Genomic DNA, 20,507 nt, shown 5'->3' with positions numbered 1-20,507 from the left:
CCAAAGGATGGTCACTATAGCTTTATCTTTCGATAGCTCAGCTTGATCTTTCTATCAATCATAATAACATCCTCGAATAGCCATAATTGGTAAACTCTTCAAGTCACCAAGACGAGTATATTCTGCTAGTTCTTTTTCAGTTAAATCAACTAAGAAATTTATGGGAACTAATATTTATTGAGCACCTACTCTAAGCATTATACTCAATACTATACACACATTATTGGATACAATCCTCACAACAACCCTAAGAGTAGGTATAAATCTCTGTTTTACAGATGTGAAAAAATCAAACTCAAAGAACTTTATTTAAAGTAAGGCGAGGCACAGTGGCTTATGCCTGTAATCCTAGCACTTTGAAAGGCTTAATTGGGAGGATCGCTTGAGCTCAGAAGTTTGAGACCAGCCCAAGTAACATATGGAAACCTCGTTTCTACTAAAAATAAATGAAAATAAAGATAAAGCCAGAACATGTTGGTACACACCTGTAGTCCCAGCTACTCGGGAGGTTGAGGCAGGAGGATCATTTTACCCTGGGAAGTGGAGGCTGCAGTAAGCAATACTAGTACCACTACACTCCAGCCTGGGTGACAGGGGGAGATCCTGTCTCAAAAAACAAACAAAAAAGAAGTTTTTAAGTGAATGTCACATGACTAGCAAATGCAGCATTCAAATTCAGAGTTGTCTGAATACAAACCCTATGTTCTTTGCTTTCTACCATACTACCTTCAATGTCAATGTGATAATATAATTATTATTAAGTAAGGAATATATATATTGTTTTAAAAAGTTTGCATATGAGTTGTTAAAAACATTTCATGGCAAAATTTATCACATATATAACATACATCAACTTGTATCTTTCTAAAGACTTCACATAATAGTTTCCCCTATCATTTTTTTGTACCATAGATTTTTACCATGTGCCCATACATGTCTACTGGTCTAAGCATTGGGGATAAAGTAGTGAGCAAAATAAAAATGGCATGTGCCCTTGTGGGGCATGCACTGTAGTGGAAGAGAGGTTAAACAAATCACATAGGAAAATATACACAGCTTTGTATATTTTTAAATTTTGTATATTTTCGTATATATTTTGTATATTTTTGTGTATATTTTGTATATTTGAAAATATAAAATGTAATTGTAACATTAAGGAAAAATAAAAGGTGATAAGTAAGACAATAATTAACAAAATGTGGAGGAATGAAGAGACTGGGAAGTCAGGTTTTCTGTCTGCTAGCCCACAGTCCTTGTCAACATAAATCTATTTAGTTGTAGGGGAGGGTGGGGAGTGGGAGAAGGAGGCGGGCCGGGATTCAGAGTTCTCTCTGAGGTTTCTAGTTTGGCTGTCTGAGTTTATGGTGAGATGGGGATTCCAAAAGGGGTAACAGATTCTAGACTGAAGATAATGAGATTGAGCTTTGGAGGATTTGAGATTCCAGATGTTTAGACAGGTGTGGAACTGGAGGACATGTATTGGGTGTCTGGAGACAAAAAGAAAGATGAAGGGTAGGAATATGCAATTAGGAATTACACACAAATCTGTGGTGGATAAAATGAGCTGGCCTCTGCAAGGTGGTTTGGATTTGAAGGTATGAAAAAAGTGTAAATAGTTCCTTCTGAAAACAATAGCTTAATTAAGTAAATTAGCTTTTCCCAGAATATGTGCCTCAAAAACCTAGTTCTGAAGAGTGATAGTAAGTGATCCTCAAAATAAATAAACATGCAGAGAAACAATATGTCAGCAATAGGTTTGAAAAGCAAGTTAAACGGCCGGGCGCGGTGGCTCAAGCCTGTAATCCCAGCACTTTGGGAGGCCGAGACGGGCGGATCACAAGGTTAGGAGATCGAGACCATCCTGGCTAACCCGGTGAAACCCCGTCTCTACTAAAAAATACAAAATCTAGCCGGGCGAGGTGGTGGGCGCCTGTAATCCCAGCTACTTGGGAGGCTGAGGCAGGAGAATGGCGTAAACCCGGGAGGCGGAGCTTGCAGTGAGCTGAGATCCGGCCACTGCACTCTAGCCTGGGCGACAGAGCGAGACTCCGTCTCAAAAAAAAAAAAAAAAGCAAGTTAAAGTTTAAAAGGTTTCGTAGCCTTTAACATACCAATGTGCCTCATTTTCCAAACATATTAGGCCATTGAACTTTTCTTGTAAGGAGTATTTTATAGGAACAGTACTGTACAGAATGCATACCTGCTGGGGAACAGTGGACTGTATAAGGGTTTATAATTAAGACTGTTCACACCTTTGCAGTATCCAGACTGGAGCAACAAGCTGAAGTTCAATTAAAAGAGAGTTGAAATTGGGAAGAGTGAAATATATTTTTGCATTTGGTAGGATTGGCAGTTAGGAAGTTTTCAAAGCCAGGGAGAGGGAGCGGTTCTAGACAGCTCATCAGGAAAAAGACAGTAGGAAGAGTGAGGCTTTGCAGTTTGAGATGAATTGAGGAAGGAATGATTCCAGGCAGGGAGATCATCTAGGACAGGAAGCTGCTAGGCTGTCCAAAGTTGAAATGATAAGGACATGAGTGATAGAGTCACCTGGGAAATATTATGAACCTGAGAAATACTTTGAGGAAAGGAATTATGGGTTTTGATAACAGATTAGATTAAAAGAAGAAAATGGTGGCATTAACAATACAGTTTCTGACCTGAGAGAAGAAGAAAGATACACAGAAGAATGAAACCAAAACCCTAAGCATATGATGGCTAACAGACTTCCCAATGCCCTGCTGGATTTCTAGAAAACAGAATACAACATCGTCTGAGAGCACAGTCATCTTCAAGTGTTTTCAATTAAATGACATGAGACTAGACAATTTTAAGACTTGTTTGAACACAGATCTAAAATGCTAAGTTCATAATGTCATGTCCACTCTTCAAATAGTCAAAAACAAACTCCAAACTAATTATTAATTGGGAAATGTTAACCATGCTGAAATTAATTTTTTTTTTTAAATCTTAACTTGCTCAAAGAAACATGACCAATTCCCTGGTCACCTTCATTAAAATACCCTATATTAAATTCTGCATTTACAGTCTCACATTCAGCAGCAAGCTAGAAATCACACATTTTCAAGTGATAAGCAGAAATTAATTTTAGATTTATTTGCTTTCTTTCTAAATGTGTTAGTGCCCAAGGGCTCTTACAACTACACACCATTGTTTTGTGAAGAAAAAGAAAAAAGAAAAGAAAAAACCACACATGCATGAATATTTTTTTTTTTAATCTTGGCTGCTTTCTTTTTTCCAGGTAACATTTACAAAGAGGAAATTTGGGTTGATGAAGAAGGCTTACGAGCTGAGCGTGCTGTGTGACTGTGAGATTGCACTGATCATCTTCAACAGCACCAACAAGCTGTTCCAGTATGCCAGCACCGACATGGACAAAGTGCTTCTCAAGTACACGGAGTACAACGAGCCGCATGAGAGCCGGACAAACTCAGACATCGTGGAGGTGAGAGAGCATGCGTGGTGAGCCCCAAGCCTCTGCAAGCCAGGGTGTTTGGACCTCCCCCTGGCACACACACATATACACATCATGTTATTTTTCCTAAGATGTTCATAAAGTCCCATAGCTAGACCCAGGATTATTATCGATCCCAATTCTTACTCCACCTCTCTTCCCCTCAAAAGTTAGAGTGATATGATGAGAGAGACCTTGTAGATCTGGTCTTTGCTAGAAATCAAGTACCAGTGTCAAACTATTTGCTTCATCTTTTGCAAGTGGTCATTGTCCACGGCTGCATATCAGGACACCATGGTTGGAAACTCTTGCCAGGGAATAGCTCATCCATTTTTTAGAGACTTCTGATCATTTCTTTTAGGTATATAATAGTTTCCCAGCATCATCAAAGAAAAAGTGTATATAAAAATGAACTCACTCCAACCTTACACTTTCAGTTTTTCGATTTATGCCTCTTCTTTGTAATTCATTATTCTGAATGCTTTCTTGGTGGAAGAGTGAAGGCAATTATTCTCCTAGAAATGTTTTTTCCTAAAAATTATATCTTTTATATATCAATGAAAACTGTTAATATACACAGAATCAGAAATCAGATGAAAATGAATTTCTAAATGTTACCTCAGTGTTTAATTAATCTCAGATTTAAAAAATTGTTTTATTGTGCCAAAAATAAATGAGCAGATGTCGAAAGTAAAAAATGTTTTAGACGTGTTAGCATAAGTAACATACCATACAGTTTTGGCTGGAACTTTTTAAAGATTTTCAGCATCTATCCTATTTAAATACTTTGTAGTGCCCTTCAAGAGCAATGACTAAGACTATGAAACCAAGAAGGAAGAGGTATAATAAGGATGGTTCCCATCTGCCTATTTTCTTTACCTATTTGTCTACTCTGGCTTCTCTAGATTGTGCCTGCTTTCTCAGAATGAAAAGAAAATTAATAAGTGTTTCAAAAGTATGTACTCAAGAGTCAGTTTGCCAGAGTACACGTCATTCTTGCCATTGCTTAGACTGGTTCCATATTGTGAAAAAATGTAGTGCTAATCCTGATCAAATGAATATGCCTCCCACATCCATTTCCCTTTTACCTGTTACAGTTGTCTAAGACTAATTCTCATTTGTTTTTATTTGAAAGTTTTTCAAAAGTATTGAGCTGATTGTTATATTTTATTTTTGCCTAACAAGGCTAAGGAAATAATTTCAGAGAAACAAAAGTGAATGATAAATAGATCTAGTGTGATATGTGCTTAAAATACTAGGCATTATTTTAGTTTTTCATTGATAATTTGAATTGTGTGCTTGCCTTGATCTTGAAATTTAAGATCACTGATAAAATTTACCTATGCATTTTAGTTAGTTTTTTATTTGCATATAAATGTGAAAGTACAAAAATGTGAAGGTGAACACTGCTTGTGTGTGCACTAATACATATGTAAAATAAATTCAAAAAACAAAACACCTATTTACTCAAAACTCCCATCTCATTGCTAAAACCATTATAACAAAAGTCAAGGTAACAAAAGAATTTGAGTTGGAATTTATCATTAGACTGGAACTGTGCTAGTCCTTAATGTCGTGTGAAATGCTAGAACCATAATGAACCAATTGAAAAATATGTTGACTTCTAAAATTTGCTTTCTTAAAGGAGTTTAAAACCAAGAACATTCATCTTCTGTGGGTTTTTCTTAGGAATATATTATATGACTTGAAGGCAACTTAAAACTTCATATATTGGCCAGGTGTGGTGGCTCACGCCTATAATGTCAACACTTTGGGAGGCCTAGGTGGACAGATTGCCTGAGCTCAGGAGTTTGAGAGCAGCCTGGGTAACATCACAGAACTCCATCTCTGCAACAAAAAAAAAAAAATACAAAAATTTTTTGTATTTAGGCACGGTGGCACGCATGTGTGGTCCCAGCTACTTGGGGGGCTGAGGGGGAAAATGGCTTGAGCCTGAGAGGTCAAGGCTGCAGTGAGCCTAGATTGTGCCTCTGCACTGCAGCCTAAGTGACAGAGCAAGACCCTGTCTCTTTAACAACAACAACAACAAAACCCACTTCATAAATTGTATGAAAACTTATTATTTTTTGATAGGTGGATATTTGAAAGTCAGACTTCTTTAAATGCCACAAAAACAGCACTGGGTTAAGAGTCATTGTTTTTCATTTGAATCCTTGTCTTGCACTTTTGTGCTGTGTGTCTAGTTGGGTACCCCTCTGGGCTGAAGTTTTCTCATGTCAAAAATGAAGGCATTGAATTTGAAAGTGCTTTTGCAAGATTATAATTTTTTTAAAAAAAGCAATACTTGTAGGCCGGGCGCGGTGGCTCAAGCCTGTAATCTCAGCACTTTGGGAGGCCTAGACGGGTGGATCACGAGGTCGGGAGATCGAGACCATCCTGGCTAACACGGTGAAACCCCGTCTCTACTAAAAAATACGAAAAACTAGTCGGGCGAGTGAGCCGAGATCCGGCCACTGCACTCCAGTCTGGGCGACCGAGCGAGACTCCGTCTCAAAAAAAAAAAAAAAAAAGTAATACTTGTAAAATGAGAGTAAAGAACCGGCTCCATTTTCTTGTTAACATCAATAGGTTAAATCTCTGAAAAAGACACCTCGAGGCTCCTGGGCCAAATCTAGAGATTCAATGACTCAGTTATTTGGATGAACATAACATGTAAGTCAAACACATTGTGGGTCCGTCCTGTTCAACTCCCAGAATTATGCATTCTTCACATATTTGGCTTTTCCACATTTTGGTAATAACAGAAATCGTGGAAAAAAGAAGTAAGGTGGGACCACTAAGCTTGACAACATTTACATCATCTTCACGTGGAGTATTTTTCAAAGCGCTAATCACTGAAATTAGGATACTTGAGATACTTAGTGGAGGAGAGGGGATCTGGATTGGAAGTTGCATTTGTAAAAAGTTCTCCAAGTAGGCCGGGCGCGGTGGCTCACCCCTGTAATCCCAGCACTTTCGGAGGCCGAGGCGGGCGGATCACGAGGTCGGGAGGTGGAGATTATCGGGGCTAACATGGTGAAACCCCGTCTCTACTAAAAATACAAAAAATTAGCCGGGCGTGGTGGCGGGCGTCTGTAGTCCCAGCTACTCGCGAGGCTGAGGCGGGAGAATGGGGTGAACCCGGGAGGCGGAGCTTGCAGTGAGCCGAGATCCCGCCACTGCACTCCAGCCTGAGCGACGAGATCCTGCCACTGCACTCCAGCCTGAGCGACACAGCGAGACTCTGTCTCAAAAAAAAAAAAAGAAAGAAAGTTCCCCAAGTAATTCTTAGACACACTAAATTTGAAAACCTCTGCAGCACTAGTTCATAAATTGTGTTGGAGGCCAAAGACCTATGATACATCAGGGATTTGAATTTGTTCTTAGAATGGATTTAACATAAAGTTGAAAGTTAAGATAGTTTACTACTCCTGGGTAAAATTTTAAATCCTATTTATTTTAATTTAATGGAATACATTTAACTGAGTAAGTTTAATGAGGAGCATAATATGTTTCATGAAGGGTCATTAGTTTTATATTTCCCATTTGGACCATTACCCCTCTTCCTTACCCTCTAAAAACAGTTTACTCACATGAAGAAAAGGTATGGGGAGAGCTAGAAATAATAAAAGTTCTAGCATTTAGACAGAAATACAAATTTCTGGACCATACCAGAGTAGTGCTACAGGGTCATAGGAAACTATGCAGTGCGTGGGTGTTGAAAAAGATTCCTTCTTTTAGCAAAAAAGGTCTGCGTAATTGTCATATGTTTGCTTGATAATTAACACTACTCCAACAATGGCACAAAGACTCACAAAGGCTTAACAGACAGACTGAGATCAGTTTTTTTACTATTATATTATAATGCAGCTTGAATATCTGTTTAGATACAATATATAAATATGCCAGATTTAGTAAATGCGTTAAAATTTTAATCCATTGATTAAAAAACAAAAACAGTTATTGTATTAAAAGCACTTCCTTTGAACAAAGTCCATTTTACTTAATTCTGACAAGTATACTGGGATATTTACCCAAAATGCTAGCTTGTCAGACTGTTGAAATTCAGTTGGGAATCTGATGGCGTTAAGGAACTGCTCCCTTCACTGCTTGTTCACTAGCTCCACTCCTCATTCTCTTAGCTGTCTAAGACAGCAAACCCTACCAGTTTATGTTGGGCTCTGTTCCTGGAAGAAGATGTGGTTGTTGAGTACTTGAGGATGATCTGAAGACTCAGATCCCACAGGACATGCTTATAGGCCATTGCTTCACTTAGCAATGATGTAGCAAGCTCCATTCATGCTCAGAACTGTGCAAGAGACTCTGAAACAACAGGAGACTGGCATTCTTGTTAAGGATGTAAAACATATATGCAAAAAATGAGCTCGGGAACAATTGGACGGCAAAGGAACAATAACCTCATTAATGCAGTATAAGCTGCTGAAATGAAGGCATAGGCTAAACAATTCAACAGAACTCATTCAGCCAGGTCATGTGTTTTTCCAGAGCATTCCAGGTGATCCTTGGAGTGACAGGACTCCCAGACAGGTTATCTCCATATCCAGCACATGTTTTGTAACCACAAAATCCTTATGGGAGTATCACTTAGCACCCAGCCAGGAAGGAATCTCTCATCCCCTCAGTGAACTCAATGATTCTAATGAGCTACTCATTCAGTCTGGGCCCACAGTCCAGTGATTAAGTGTGGAAAGGGAATAAAACACAAGGCCCTTTGCTGCTCTCTAGGAAATTCAGAGATGGATGTAACTCCTGCAGAAGAAACCTTTGATTCACAACTGTCTCAATAGAGGATTATTGGTTTTTCTTTTTAGAGGAAGAATGTGTGTGTGTGTGTGTGAGAGAGAGAGAGAGAGAGAAGGAAAGAGGCAGGGGGAGATGGAAAGAGAGAAGATGAGAGATGAGAGAGAGATTATATTTACCTGAAATTTTATTATTTTGGAAATTTTATTTGCTGTCACTTGAATCCTGACTTCTGTTTTGATTTGGAGACATCTAAGAACAGTTGCTGCAGCAAAATGTTTTCTGCACAGTAATAATTAAGGCCTAAATTGGAATGGGAAATGCCTTAAAATAGTTTATAACTTGTATAGCTTCACAATGCTGATGAAAGTTATCAACGAGCTAAGTGCTCTTACATAGTTTAGTGAAAATACTGAGTACAATTTTTGTTGAAAAGCAAATGCAGCAAATAGCAGAATTGGACTTCTTTACAAACTCAGTATCACAAAATTTGGAAATGGATGTAAATGTGAAAATATGTCTACTTTACTTGAGCATTCATTATATCTAATTAGCTTCTAATTTTATACTTATAAAAATATAGATGTAAAGCCACTGTAACCAGATTGCCTCTCTAGATTCTTCCTCTCTGGGCAGAGCATCTCTGAAAGAAAGGAAGCAGCCCCAGTCAGGGGCTTATAGATAAAACTCACATCTCCCTGGGACAGAGCACCTAGGGGAAGGGACAGCTGTGGATGCAGCTTCAGCAGACTTAAATGTTCCTGCCTCCTGGCTCTAAAGAGAGCAGCAGATTTCCCAGCACAGTGCTCAAGCTCTGCTAACCCCCGTGCCTCCTGACTAAGAGTCACCTCCCAGGAGGAGTCAACAGACACCTCATACAAGAGAGCTCTGACTGGCGACTGGTGAGTGCCACTCTGGGACGAATCTTCCAGAGGAAGGAACAGGCAGCAATCTTTGCTGTTCTGCAGCCTCTGCTGGTGATACCCAGGCAAACAGGGTCTGAAGTGGACCTCCAGCAAACTCCAGCAGACCTGCAGCAGAGGTACCTGACTGTTAAAAGGAAAACTAATCCAAAGGTCACCAACATCAAAGACCAAAGGTAGGTAAATTCACGAAGATGAGGAAAAACCAGTGTAAAAAGGCTGAAAGTTCCAAAACCCAGAATGGCTCTTTTCCTCCAAAAGATCACAACTCCTCTCCAGCAAGGGAACGAAACTGGATGGAGAATGAGTTTGACAAATTGATAGAAATAGGCTTCAGAAGGTGGGTAATAACAAACTCCTCCGAGCTAAAGGAGCATGTTCTAACTCAATGCAAGGAAGCTAAGAAACTTGAAAAAAGGTTAAGCGAATTTCTAACTGGAATAACCAGTTTAGAGAAGAACATAAATGACCTGATGAAACTGAAAAACACAGCACAAGAACTTTGTGAAGCATACACAAGTATGAATACCCAAATCAATCAAGCGGAAGAAAGGATATGAGAGATTGAAAATCAGATTAATGAAATAAAGCATGAAGACAAGATTAGAGAAAAAGAATGGAAAGGAATGAACAAAGCCTCCAAGAAATATGGGGCTATGTGGAAAGACCAAACCTACGTTTGATTGGTGTACCTGAAAGTGACGGGGAAAATGTAACCAAATTGAAAAACACCCTTCAGGATATTATCCAGGAGAACTTCCCCAACCTAGCAAGACAGGCCAACATTCAAATTCAGGAAATGAAGAGAAGACCACAAGATACTCCTCGAAAAGAGTAACCCCAAGACACATAATCATCAGATTCACCAAGTTTGAAATGAAGGAAAAAATTTTAAGGGCAACGAGAGAGAAAGGTCGGGCTACCCACAAAGGGAAGCCCATCAGACTAACAGTGGGTCTCTCAGCAGAAACCCTACAAGCCAGAAGAGAGTGGGGGCTGATATTCAACATTCTTAAAGAAAATAATTTTCAACCCAGAATTTCATATCCAGCCAAACTAATCTTCATAAGTGAAGGAGAAATAAAATCCTTTACAGACAAGCAAATACTGAGAGATTTTGTCACCACTAGGCCTGCCTTACAAGGGATCCTGAAGGAAGCACTAAATACGGAAAAGAAAAACCGGTACCAGCCACTGCAAAAACATATCAAATTGTAAAGACCATTGACACTTTGAAGAAACTGCATCAACTAATGGGCAAAATAACCAGCTAGCATGATAATGACAGGATCAAATTCACACATAACAATATTAGCCTTAAATGTAAATGGGCTAAATGCCCCAATTAAAAACACAGACTGGCAAATTGGATAAAGAGTCAAGACCAATCTGTGTGCTGTTTTAGGAGACCCGTGTTACATGCAAAGACACACATAGGCTCAAAATAAAGGGATAGAGAAATATTTACCAAGCAAATGGAAGGCAAAAAAAAAAAAAAAAAAAAAAAAGCAAGGGTTGCAATCCTAGTCTGTGATAAAACAGACTTTAAACCAACAAAGATCAAAAAAGACTTAAGAAGGGCATTACATAATGGTAAAGGGATCCATGGAACAAGAAGAGCTAACTATCCTAAATATATATACACCCAATACAGGAGCACCCAGATTCATAAAGCAAGTCCTTAAAGACCTACAAAGAGACTTAGACTCCCACACAATAATAGTGGGGGACTTTAACACCCCACTGTCAATGTTAAAGAGAACAACGAGACAGAAAATTAACAAGGATATTCAGGTCTTGAACTCAGCTCTGGACCAAGCAGACTTAATAGACATCTACAGAACTCTCCACCCCAAATCAACAGAATTCAGCATTCTTGTCAGCACCATATCACACTTATTCTAAAATTGGTATAATTGGAAGTAAAACTCTCCTCAGCAAATGCAAAAGAACAGAATTCATAACAAACAGTCTCTCAGACTGCAGTGCAAGCAAATTAGAACAGGGTTAAGAAACTCACTCAAAACCACACAACTACTTGGAAAATGAACAATCTGCTCCTGAATGACTACTGGGTAAATAATGAAAATAAGGCAGAAATAAATAAGTTTTTTGAAACCAATGAGAACAAAGACATAGTGTACCAGAATCTCAGAGACACAACTAAAGCAGTGTTTAGAGGTAAATTTATAGCACTAAATGCCCACAGGACAGAGTGAGAAAGATCTAAAATCTACACCCTAACATCACAATTAAAAGAACTAGAGAAGCAAGAACAAATAAATTCAAAAGCTAGCAGAGGACAAGAAATAACTAAGATCAGAGCAGAACTGAAGGAGATAGAGACACGAAAAACCCTTCAAACAATCAATGAATCCAGGAGCTGATTTTTTTAAAAGACTTACGAAATAGACCACTAGCCAAACCAATAGAAAAGAGAGAAGAATCAGATGCAATAAAAAATGATAAAGAAGATATTACCACTGATCCCACAGAAATACAAACTACCATCAGAGAATACTATAAACACTTCTATGCAAATAAACTAGAAAATCTAAAAGAAATGGAAAAATTCCTGGACACATACAGCCGCCCCAGACTAAACCAGGAAGAAGTCGAGTACTGAATAGACCAATAAACAAGTGCTGAAATTGAGACAGTAATTAATAGGCTACCAACCAAAAGAAGTCCAGGACCAGGCGGATTCACAGCCAAATTCTACCAGAGATACAAAGAGGAGCTGGTATCATTCCTTCTGAAACAATTCCAGATAATAGAAAAAGAGGGACTCCTCCCTAACTCATTTTACGAGGCTAGCATCATCCTGATACCAAAACCAGGAAGAGACACAACAAAAAAAGAAAATTTCAGACCAATATCCCTGATGAACATTGATGTGAAAATCCTCAATAAAATACTGGCAAACCAAATCCAGCAGCACGTCAAAAGCTTATCCACCACGATCAAGTCAGCTTCATCCCTGGGATGCAAGGCTGGTTAAACATATGCAAATCAACTAACATAATCCATCACATAAACAGAACCAAAGACAAAAACCACATGATTATCTCAATAGATGCAAAAAAGGCCTTCAATAAAATTCAGCACTCCTTCATGCTAAAAACTCTCAATAAACTAGGTATTGATGGTATTGATGGAACGTATCTCAAAATAATAAGAGCTATTTATGAAAAACCCACAGCCAATATCATACTGAATGGGCAAAACCTGGAAGCATTCCCTTTGAAAACCAGCACAAGACAAGGATGCCCTCTCTCACCACTCCTATTCAACATAGTATTGGAAGTTCTGGCCAGGGCAATCAGGCAAGAGAAAGAAATAAAGGGTATTTAAATAGGAAAAGAAGAAGTCAGATTGTCTCTGCAGGTGACATGATTGTATATTTAGAAAACCCCATTGTCTCAGTCAAAAATCTCCTTAAGCTGATAAGCAACTTCAGCAGTCTCAGGATGCAAAATCAATGTGCAAAAATCACAAGCATTCCTATACACCAGTAATAGACAAACAGCCAAATCATGAGTGAACTCCCATTCACAATTGCTACAAAAAGAATAAATACCTAGGATTACAATTTACAAGGGATGTGAAGGACCTCTTCAAAAAGAACTGCAAACCACTGCCCAAGGAAATAAGAGAGGACACAAACAAATGGAAAAACATTCCATGCTCATGGATAGAAAGAATCAATATCGTGAAAATGGCCATACTGCCAAAAGTAATTTATAGATTCAGTGCTATCCCCATCAAGCTACCACTGGCTTTCTTCATCGAATTAGAAAAAACTACTTTAAATTTCATATGGAACCAAAAAAGAGCCTGTATAGCAAAGACAATCCTAAGCAAAAAGACCAAAGCTGGAGGCATCACGCTACCTGACTTCAATCTATATTACAAGGCTACAGCAACCAAAACACCATGATACTGGTACCAAAACAGATATACAGACCAGTGAAACAGAACATAGGTCTCAGAAATAAAGCCACACATCTACAACTATCTGATCTTTGACAAACCTGACAAAAACAAGCAGTGGGAAAGGATTCCCTATTTAATAAACGGTGCTGGGAAAACTGGCTAGCCACATGTAGAAAGCTGAAACTGGACCCCTTCTTTACACCTTATACCAAAAATAACTGTAGCTGGATTAAAGACTTAAACATAAGGCCTAAAACCATAAAAACCCTAGAAGAAAACCTAGGCAATACCATTCAGGCCATAAGCATGGGCAAAGACTTTATGACTAAAACAACAAAAACAATGGCAACTAAAGCCAAAATTGACAAGTGGGATCTAATTAAACTAAAGAGCTTCTGCACAGCAAAGGAAACGATCATCAGAGTGTACAGGCAGCCTAAAGAATGGAAGAAAATTTGTGCAATCTATCCATCTCACAAAGGGCTAATGTCCATAATCTATAAGGAGCTTAAACAGATTTACAAGAAAAAAACAATCCATCAAAAAGTGGGTGAAGGATATGAACAGACAGTTCTCAAAAGAAGACATTCATGTGACCAACACACATATGAAAAAAAAACTCATCATCACTGGTCATTAGAGAAATGCAAATCAAAACCACAATGAGATACCATCTCACACCAGTTAGAATGGTGATCATTAAGAAGTCAGGATACAACAGATGCTGGAGAGGGTGTGGAGAAATAGGAATGCTTTTACACTGTTGCTAGGAGTGTAAATTAGTTCAACCATTGTGGAAGACAGTGTGGTGATTCCTCAAGGATCTAGAACCAGAAATACCATTTGACACCAGCAATCTCATTACCAGGCATATAACCAAAGGATTATAAATCGATCTACTATAAAGACACATGCACACCTATGTTTATGGCAACACTATTCACAATAGCAAAGACTTGGAACCAACCCAATGTCCACCAGTGATAGACTGGATAAAGAAAATGTGGCACATATACACCATGGAATACTATGTAGCCATAAAAAAGAATGAGTTCATGTCCTTTGCAGCGACATGAATGAAGCTGGAAACCATCATTCTCAGCAAACTAACAGGAACAGAAAACCAAACACCGCATGTTCTCACTCGTAAGCGGGAGCTGAACAATGAGAACACATGGACTCAGGGAGGGCAACATCACACAGCAGGGCCTGTTGTGGGATGGGGGGGGGCAGGGGAGGGATAGCATTAGGAGAAATACCTAATGTAGATGACGGTTTGTTGGGTGCAGCAAACCACCATGGCACGTGTATACCTATGTAACAAATCTGCATGTTCTGCACATGTATCCCAGAACTTACCAAAATAAATAAATATATGTGTACAAAATTATTTTTATGTGCTATATAGATAAATATTATACAAGGATACTTACGATAAAAAAACAGATTCAGTTATCTAATCATTTGCAGATTTTCCTTCTTTCAGTCATTGATTGAACAAAAATTAGTTGAATTCCTGCTCTGTGTTATATGCTGTGAAATGCCTGGAGATACAGATATAACCAAGGCCCCTCAAGGACTCACGGTCCTTAAGTTGGCTCACAAGGCCATGCATGATATGATCGCTTTATTTCTCTTACTCTTCAGCCTCACTTTTTGCAATTTCCCTGCCAACAATCTGCCCTTACCACCCCCATCCTATATTTAAGCCACACCGAACATATGTACATTCTTCAATCTCTCCAAGCTCTGTTTTGTCTTAAAATTCCTTACTGGATCTCTGCTTGGCTGTTACTTATCCTTCACTCAAGTCAGGTCCCAGTTTATACTTTGGAAAGTCATCCTTGAAGCCCCCATAACTTGTGTTAGGGGCTTTCCCTATGTTACAGTCATCATTTGTTCTCTTTCCCATCAGAGCACTGTTGAAGTTGTTATCCAATTGCCTGTCTCACACTAGATTCTAAACTCCCAAAGGGCAAGGGACTGTACATCATATTCCCGGTGCTTAACATGAGGTCTAGAGAGTGTTACCTCCTCAGAATATATTTATAGAATAAACAAACAGGAAAGACCGACATACAACCAAGTGATAATCATGTGGCATAACATTGCACATTTAAAGTATGAAAAGATGTGTTTATAGTTCCAATGAAACAATTCATTAAATTTTGATAGAGTTTATCAAAGCACAATTTAAAAACACTCAAGTAATCTAGGTCCATACTCTCCAATATAGTAGCTACTAGGATCATGTGACTATTTACATTTAAATGAATTAAAATTAAATAAAATGTCCAATTCAGTTCCTCAGTTGCATTAGCCACATTTCAAGCATTCAGTAGTCATGTGTGGCTAGTGGCTACTGAATTAAACAGGGAAGATATAGAACAGAATGCACTGATCATCACAGAAAGTTCTACAAGACAGCACTGGTCTAGACTGAAATATGAAGAGGGAAATATTTAAACAAATTGTGTTTTCAAATTAATACCAAAATTAATTATTCAATATTAAATTTGAAGAGTCACTTCGGAAGTGAATAACTGTGTACCTTGTGATTTCGGAATTCAGAGCATAAATGTTCACTTCGAGAGACTCTGATCTGGAGCTAAACACTCATCATAAAACTAAAAGCATACTTTACCCCTAACCCATAACCACAGAGTCAATCAGTAAACTTATGATCTGGTCAAAAAGCACTTGCAAGTTGTTCAGGCTGACAGGGAGCATTAACTGTGTGAGCTGGGTGATGTCTACTGTATTTTTTTTTAACTTGAAGCTTGTGAACGGAAAGATGATAGTTCTGTCTTATTACTATTTTTAATTTACTTGAAGCAACATTGGACCCGTATATATCTACATAATTAGTAAGTTAATTTCTCCAGAAAAGTATTTTTCATTATGAAAAATTTTAGAGAAATAGTATTCTTGAGATACATTACAAATCCTTCTTAGGTTTACTATAAAATATAATTGATATAGATCTTATTGCTAGTGACTCAGTAAGCCTACCCTGCCCTCTGTTAAGCCAAGTGTATAATTGCTTTTCAATACATGGTATTGAAAAATTAACAAAGTATTAGTATCTTCCATAAAGATTTAAACCTTCTGTGTTGAGGCTTCTAAGGGAAAAGGGGAAAAAGAGATTATGTTATTAAAAATGTTTTTTATTTTCCTGAATTTTAATGTAATTTTGTTTATATATCTTTAAAAGACTTTTATAAGTACCTTTAAATAATATTTTTATTTGTTCCCCAAAGTCTTAAATGAGTCTAAATTTTTTTAATGTATTCATATTTCTCATAAGTATACCACAATGATTTATATAGATCAAATTTGAAGAGCCATTTCTTTTTTAAAAATAATCCTCTTGCTTAATTTATATGTTTTGTAAACATGAAGAGCTGCTTCACATCTCATTTATTAAGAAAATAATCATTGTTGAACAAATAATAATGTGAAGCAATAAAACTGAACTTCCTCTAGTCTCTGTTATTACACAGCTCTAATAGTTTGCAGTCATTAGTATGAACACAGTGAGCAGATAATTACTTAATAATAGTAGAAGCAGAAAAGTCAGGGTTCAAAATATAGACTTTTATCAGTAATATAATTTCTTTATCAATATTAATAATTACCATTTTATCATCATTATTATTTTACATGAACCTTTCTGAACTAGAGCAAACCAACGATCTCATGTGATCTCTCTTCCCCTGACTCCCACCATACCTGTAAATGAAAGGAGAAAAATATATAGCCTGGATGATAATTGTCCATTTTTAATGATATTTACAAATTTCATGGCATATGGTACTTGGTGGTAAGCAGCATATTTTAACCAAATGTTACATTCTAGCCATTGATATCATCTAAGTAAAAGTAGCATTGGTTTTAAAAGGTGTCAAGTAAGAATCAAAGTGTAGAACATTCTTACTTCCTCAGGAAAAGTTACTGAATATATAGCCATGAAATAGTCAAAAGTAAAGTTTTAAGAATGATTCTGAGCTTTGCCTAGAAGCAGAATTCTAAGATGATGACTCTTTTCATTAAGGAGTGTTTATTATTTTAATTTCTTCACTCCACTGTTGGTTTTGGGGATTTTGTTTTTGTTTTGTCTAATTACAAATCCCTCTCCTTTCCCTGAAAGACACGATGAAGCTTTGTTCATCTCTGTACCTCCAGCTGCCAGCTCAATGCCTAGTATATTGTGGACATTCAATATATAGCAACCTACTGATGATCATTAGCATAAATAAAATTTTTAAATATACAGTTTTTCTTTGGTGAGATCTGATGTGTTCTAATAATAAAAGTGAGAATCTTTCAAGTCAGCCAGAGTGAATAAATGTTGTTTTGCATCAAAAATAAATAATTAATTAAATCACAAGGCACAGGAGGCCAAGTAGAAGTATTGCTTGTGGTGCTGGTGGAAAGTAAAGGACTTCCAGAGCAAGGTACAGTATTTTGATTCCTGGAGGAGAGAGAAGAAACCTGTTAGTGCTTTGGCCAGTATTGGGCAAGAGGGATCAACAGGTCTCAAATGAAATGCCTGTGGCCCTGTCTGAATCACCAGAGTATCTTGCTAAAACGCTGATTCTAACTCAGTGGGTATGGGGCAGGGCCCAGGATCCTGTATTTCTGGCCAGGTGATGCTGATGCTGCTGGTGGAGTAGCAAGGATCTAGATTTCCGTTTCCAAACATGTATTTCCTTCTGCATGGAATTTGAAAGTGTGTCTGTAATCTATTTCCTCTTTGTAATTTTATGGAGGGTTAGAATCATACTATAAAACAGGTTCTTACAACTGAAATTCAATGAAACTAATTCTTGAAAGGAAGTGTCTTAGGTTTTTCTGGAAGTGTGATATATTAATAAAAGGCCCATCACTACCCAGTGAGGTGGGACTCTGGAATATTTCACTCCTTAGTGGGTGCCCATCACTTGACACTGGCTGCCTGGAGCACACAGTTAAGGAAGATGCTGAGTCCAAGTCCACACATTCAGGAAGTGTAATGCGATTGGTTAGGGGCATGTGCCTTGGGTGCAGAGAGGTAGTGCTAGCCATAACTTTTTCATTATTCTCTTGGTCAAAATAATCAATAGGACATTCTGGGAAAAGACTTAATCAAACTCAGTCATTAAAAGGACTGTAATTAGGTAAATGCCACATACGCGTACAACAGATTAAGTAGACAGATTATATTATTGGAAATATATCCCATTTTATAGCTATTTGGCATATTATCCAGTCGTGTCTCGATGGTATTTAGTGTATTCTGCGCTACTCTGAAATTTAACCACCTGGAAGAAGATATGAATAAGAAAAAAAAATCTCTGTCAATTATTTCTAAAGGTCATAGAGTTAATGACTAGCTGGGAGGTTAATTAGATTCTAAAAACCTCTTCATATCAATTAAATCTCTTATCTTTATGTTTTAGTAAATAAACTCAGTAACTATTTAGAGCTACTCTTCTAAGGTAAGAAACGTTGTAAACAGTAAAACTACACAATGGGTGTTTGGGTTTTTCCTCACATTAAAAAAAAAAAAAAAAATTTATAGCAAGCATGGTGGCTCACACCTGTAATCCCAGCACTTTGGGAGGCTGAGACAGGAGGATTACTTGAGCCTAGGAGTTCAAGAAAGACCAGTCTGGGCAACATACAGAGACCCCAACTCTACAAAAATAAAAATAAATTAGCTGGGTGGTGCATACCTGTACTCCCAGCTACGCAAGAGACTGAGGTCGGAGAATCACCTGAGCATGAGAGGTTGAGGCTCCAGTGAGCCATGATCATGCCACTGTACCCAGCCTGAGTGACAGAGCAAGACTCTATCTCAAAAAAAAAAGTATTACAAAAAAGTAGATATATGAATTAATAATAGTAACATTTTAATAATGGTAACTTATTTTATAATTTCTGAATTAGATACTTTATTTTTCAAAAATAAAAGCGTGCATATTACTATTTAATCATAAACAAGTTCCATCACTATGATGTCAAGGAGGAAACCATTTCATAGAAAAATAGACCAAAGTTACCCTATGAATTAGCTACTACTAATCTAAAGCCAACTTCACTCTCAGTTACTATTTCAATAGGACAGAAGTTTATTGATTGACTCTGTGGTTAGTTCCAGAAACCCAACCCTTTTCAAAGTTACTGTACACATTTGTAAATAAATGGTATATTTAGCATCTATACTATGACAATTATAAACTCATTTCTGTCATGTGAATTTTCTTTAGGTAATATAACCAGACCAGATCAAAAGACATAGATCTGCATTAATCTGTAAAGTAGCCTAGCCACGTGTGGCTATATAAATACAAATATAATTTAAATTACATAAAATTAAAAGTTCAGTTTTTCAGTCTCACTATCCACATTTCAAGTGCTTAATAGCAAGATGTGACTAGTGGCTTCCAAATATAATTGTCCATTATGAAAGAAACCCTCTGTTGAACAGTAAATGATGAAACTGGTGAATCTAGTGCTCTCTTTCATTCAAATCACTGGCATGGGCTGGGCGAGGTGGCTCATGCCTGTAATCTCAGCACTTTGGGAGGCCGAGGCAGGCAGATCATTTGAGGTCAGGAGTTCAAGACCAGCCTGGCCAACATGGTGAAACCCCATCTCTACTAAAAATACAAAAAAAAAAAAAAATTAGCCAGGCGTGATGGCACACGCCTGTAACCTCAGCTATTTGGGAGGATGAAGCAGGAGAATTGCTTAAGCCCAGTAGGTGGAGGTTGCAGTAACCTGAGATTGCGCCACTGCACTCCAGCACTCCAGTCTGGGCAACAGAGTGAGACACCGTCTCAAAAATAAATAAATAACTAAATAAATAAATAACTGGCATGATGGTTAACAGATACAGCCCAATAAAGGGTACATAAACTGGAGAGGTTACACCTGGCTACTTCACCTTTCATTCCTGCAGCGGGCATTTATGACGTGCCCACTGTGCGCCAGTCAGGACCTGAGCCAAGGCAGAGAAACCCAGCAAGAAAAGTTGAATCACTCAGTCAGCATTTACTCCAAGGAACAGAATATTTGTTAAAGTCTATGTGATTTTGTGGAGAAAGACGAGAAAACGGAGGGATCACTGAAGCTGGAATTGCCCTAAGAAGAGAAAATGGAAAAGGGAGAAGAAAAATGAGTAGTAAGGACGTAGAAATAAGCTAGGTCCCTTGTGAACTTTTCCAACACGAAAGAAAAGATCGTGCATGCATACGGTTTTGATTTTTCTTAATTAGTATGTGTGGAATTTTATCTTCATCCAGGCTTCATGATTGGTTTTCCTTAACTGTAGTTGTTCTGAATTAATTTCATGTGGAGGAAAAGAAAGCTACATAGTGATTTTCCTAAAGAATATCGTTGAAGCATTGTTATGAGAGATCGTCTTTTAA

The 20,507-nt window shown here is 37.8% G+C and overlaps 1 protein-coding gene across 31 annotated transcripts in view; it reads left to right on the top strand.

Annotated features, from left to right (window-relative positions):
* MEF2C (myocyte enhancer factor 2C) overlaps positions 1-20,507 on the top strand; it is a 183,889-nt gene that overhangs the window by 96,015 nt on the left and 67,367 nt on the right. For all 31 annotated transcript variants that reach the window (XM_003899911.4, XM_031666751.1, XM_031666747.1 and 28 more), the window contains one exon: positions 3,260-3,463. In XM_003899911.4, coding sequence (XP_003899960.1) covers positions 3,260-3,463 — 204 coding nt within the window. The remainder of the gene's footprint in view (positions 1-3,259; positions 3,464-20,507) is intronic.

Source organism: Papio anubis, chromosome 5 (assembly GCF_008728515.1).
Source record: "Papio anubis isolate 15944 chromosome 5, Panubis1.0, whole genome shotgun sequence".
Classification (NCBI taxonomy): Eukaryota; Metazoa; Chordata; class Mammalia; order Primates; family Cercopithecidae; genus Papio; species Papio anubis.
This window is presented reverse-complemented; position numbering and strand designations above follow the sequence as displayed.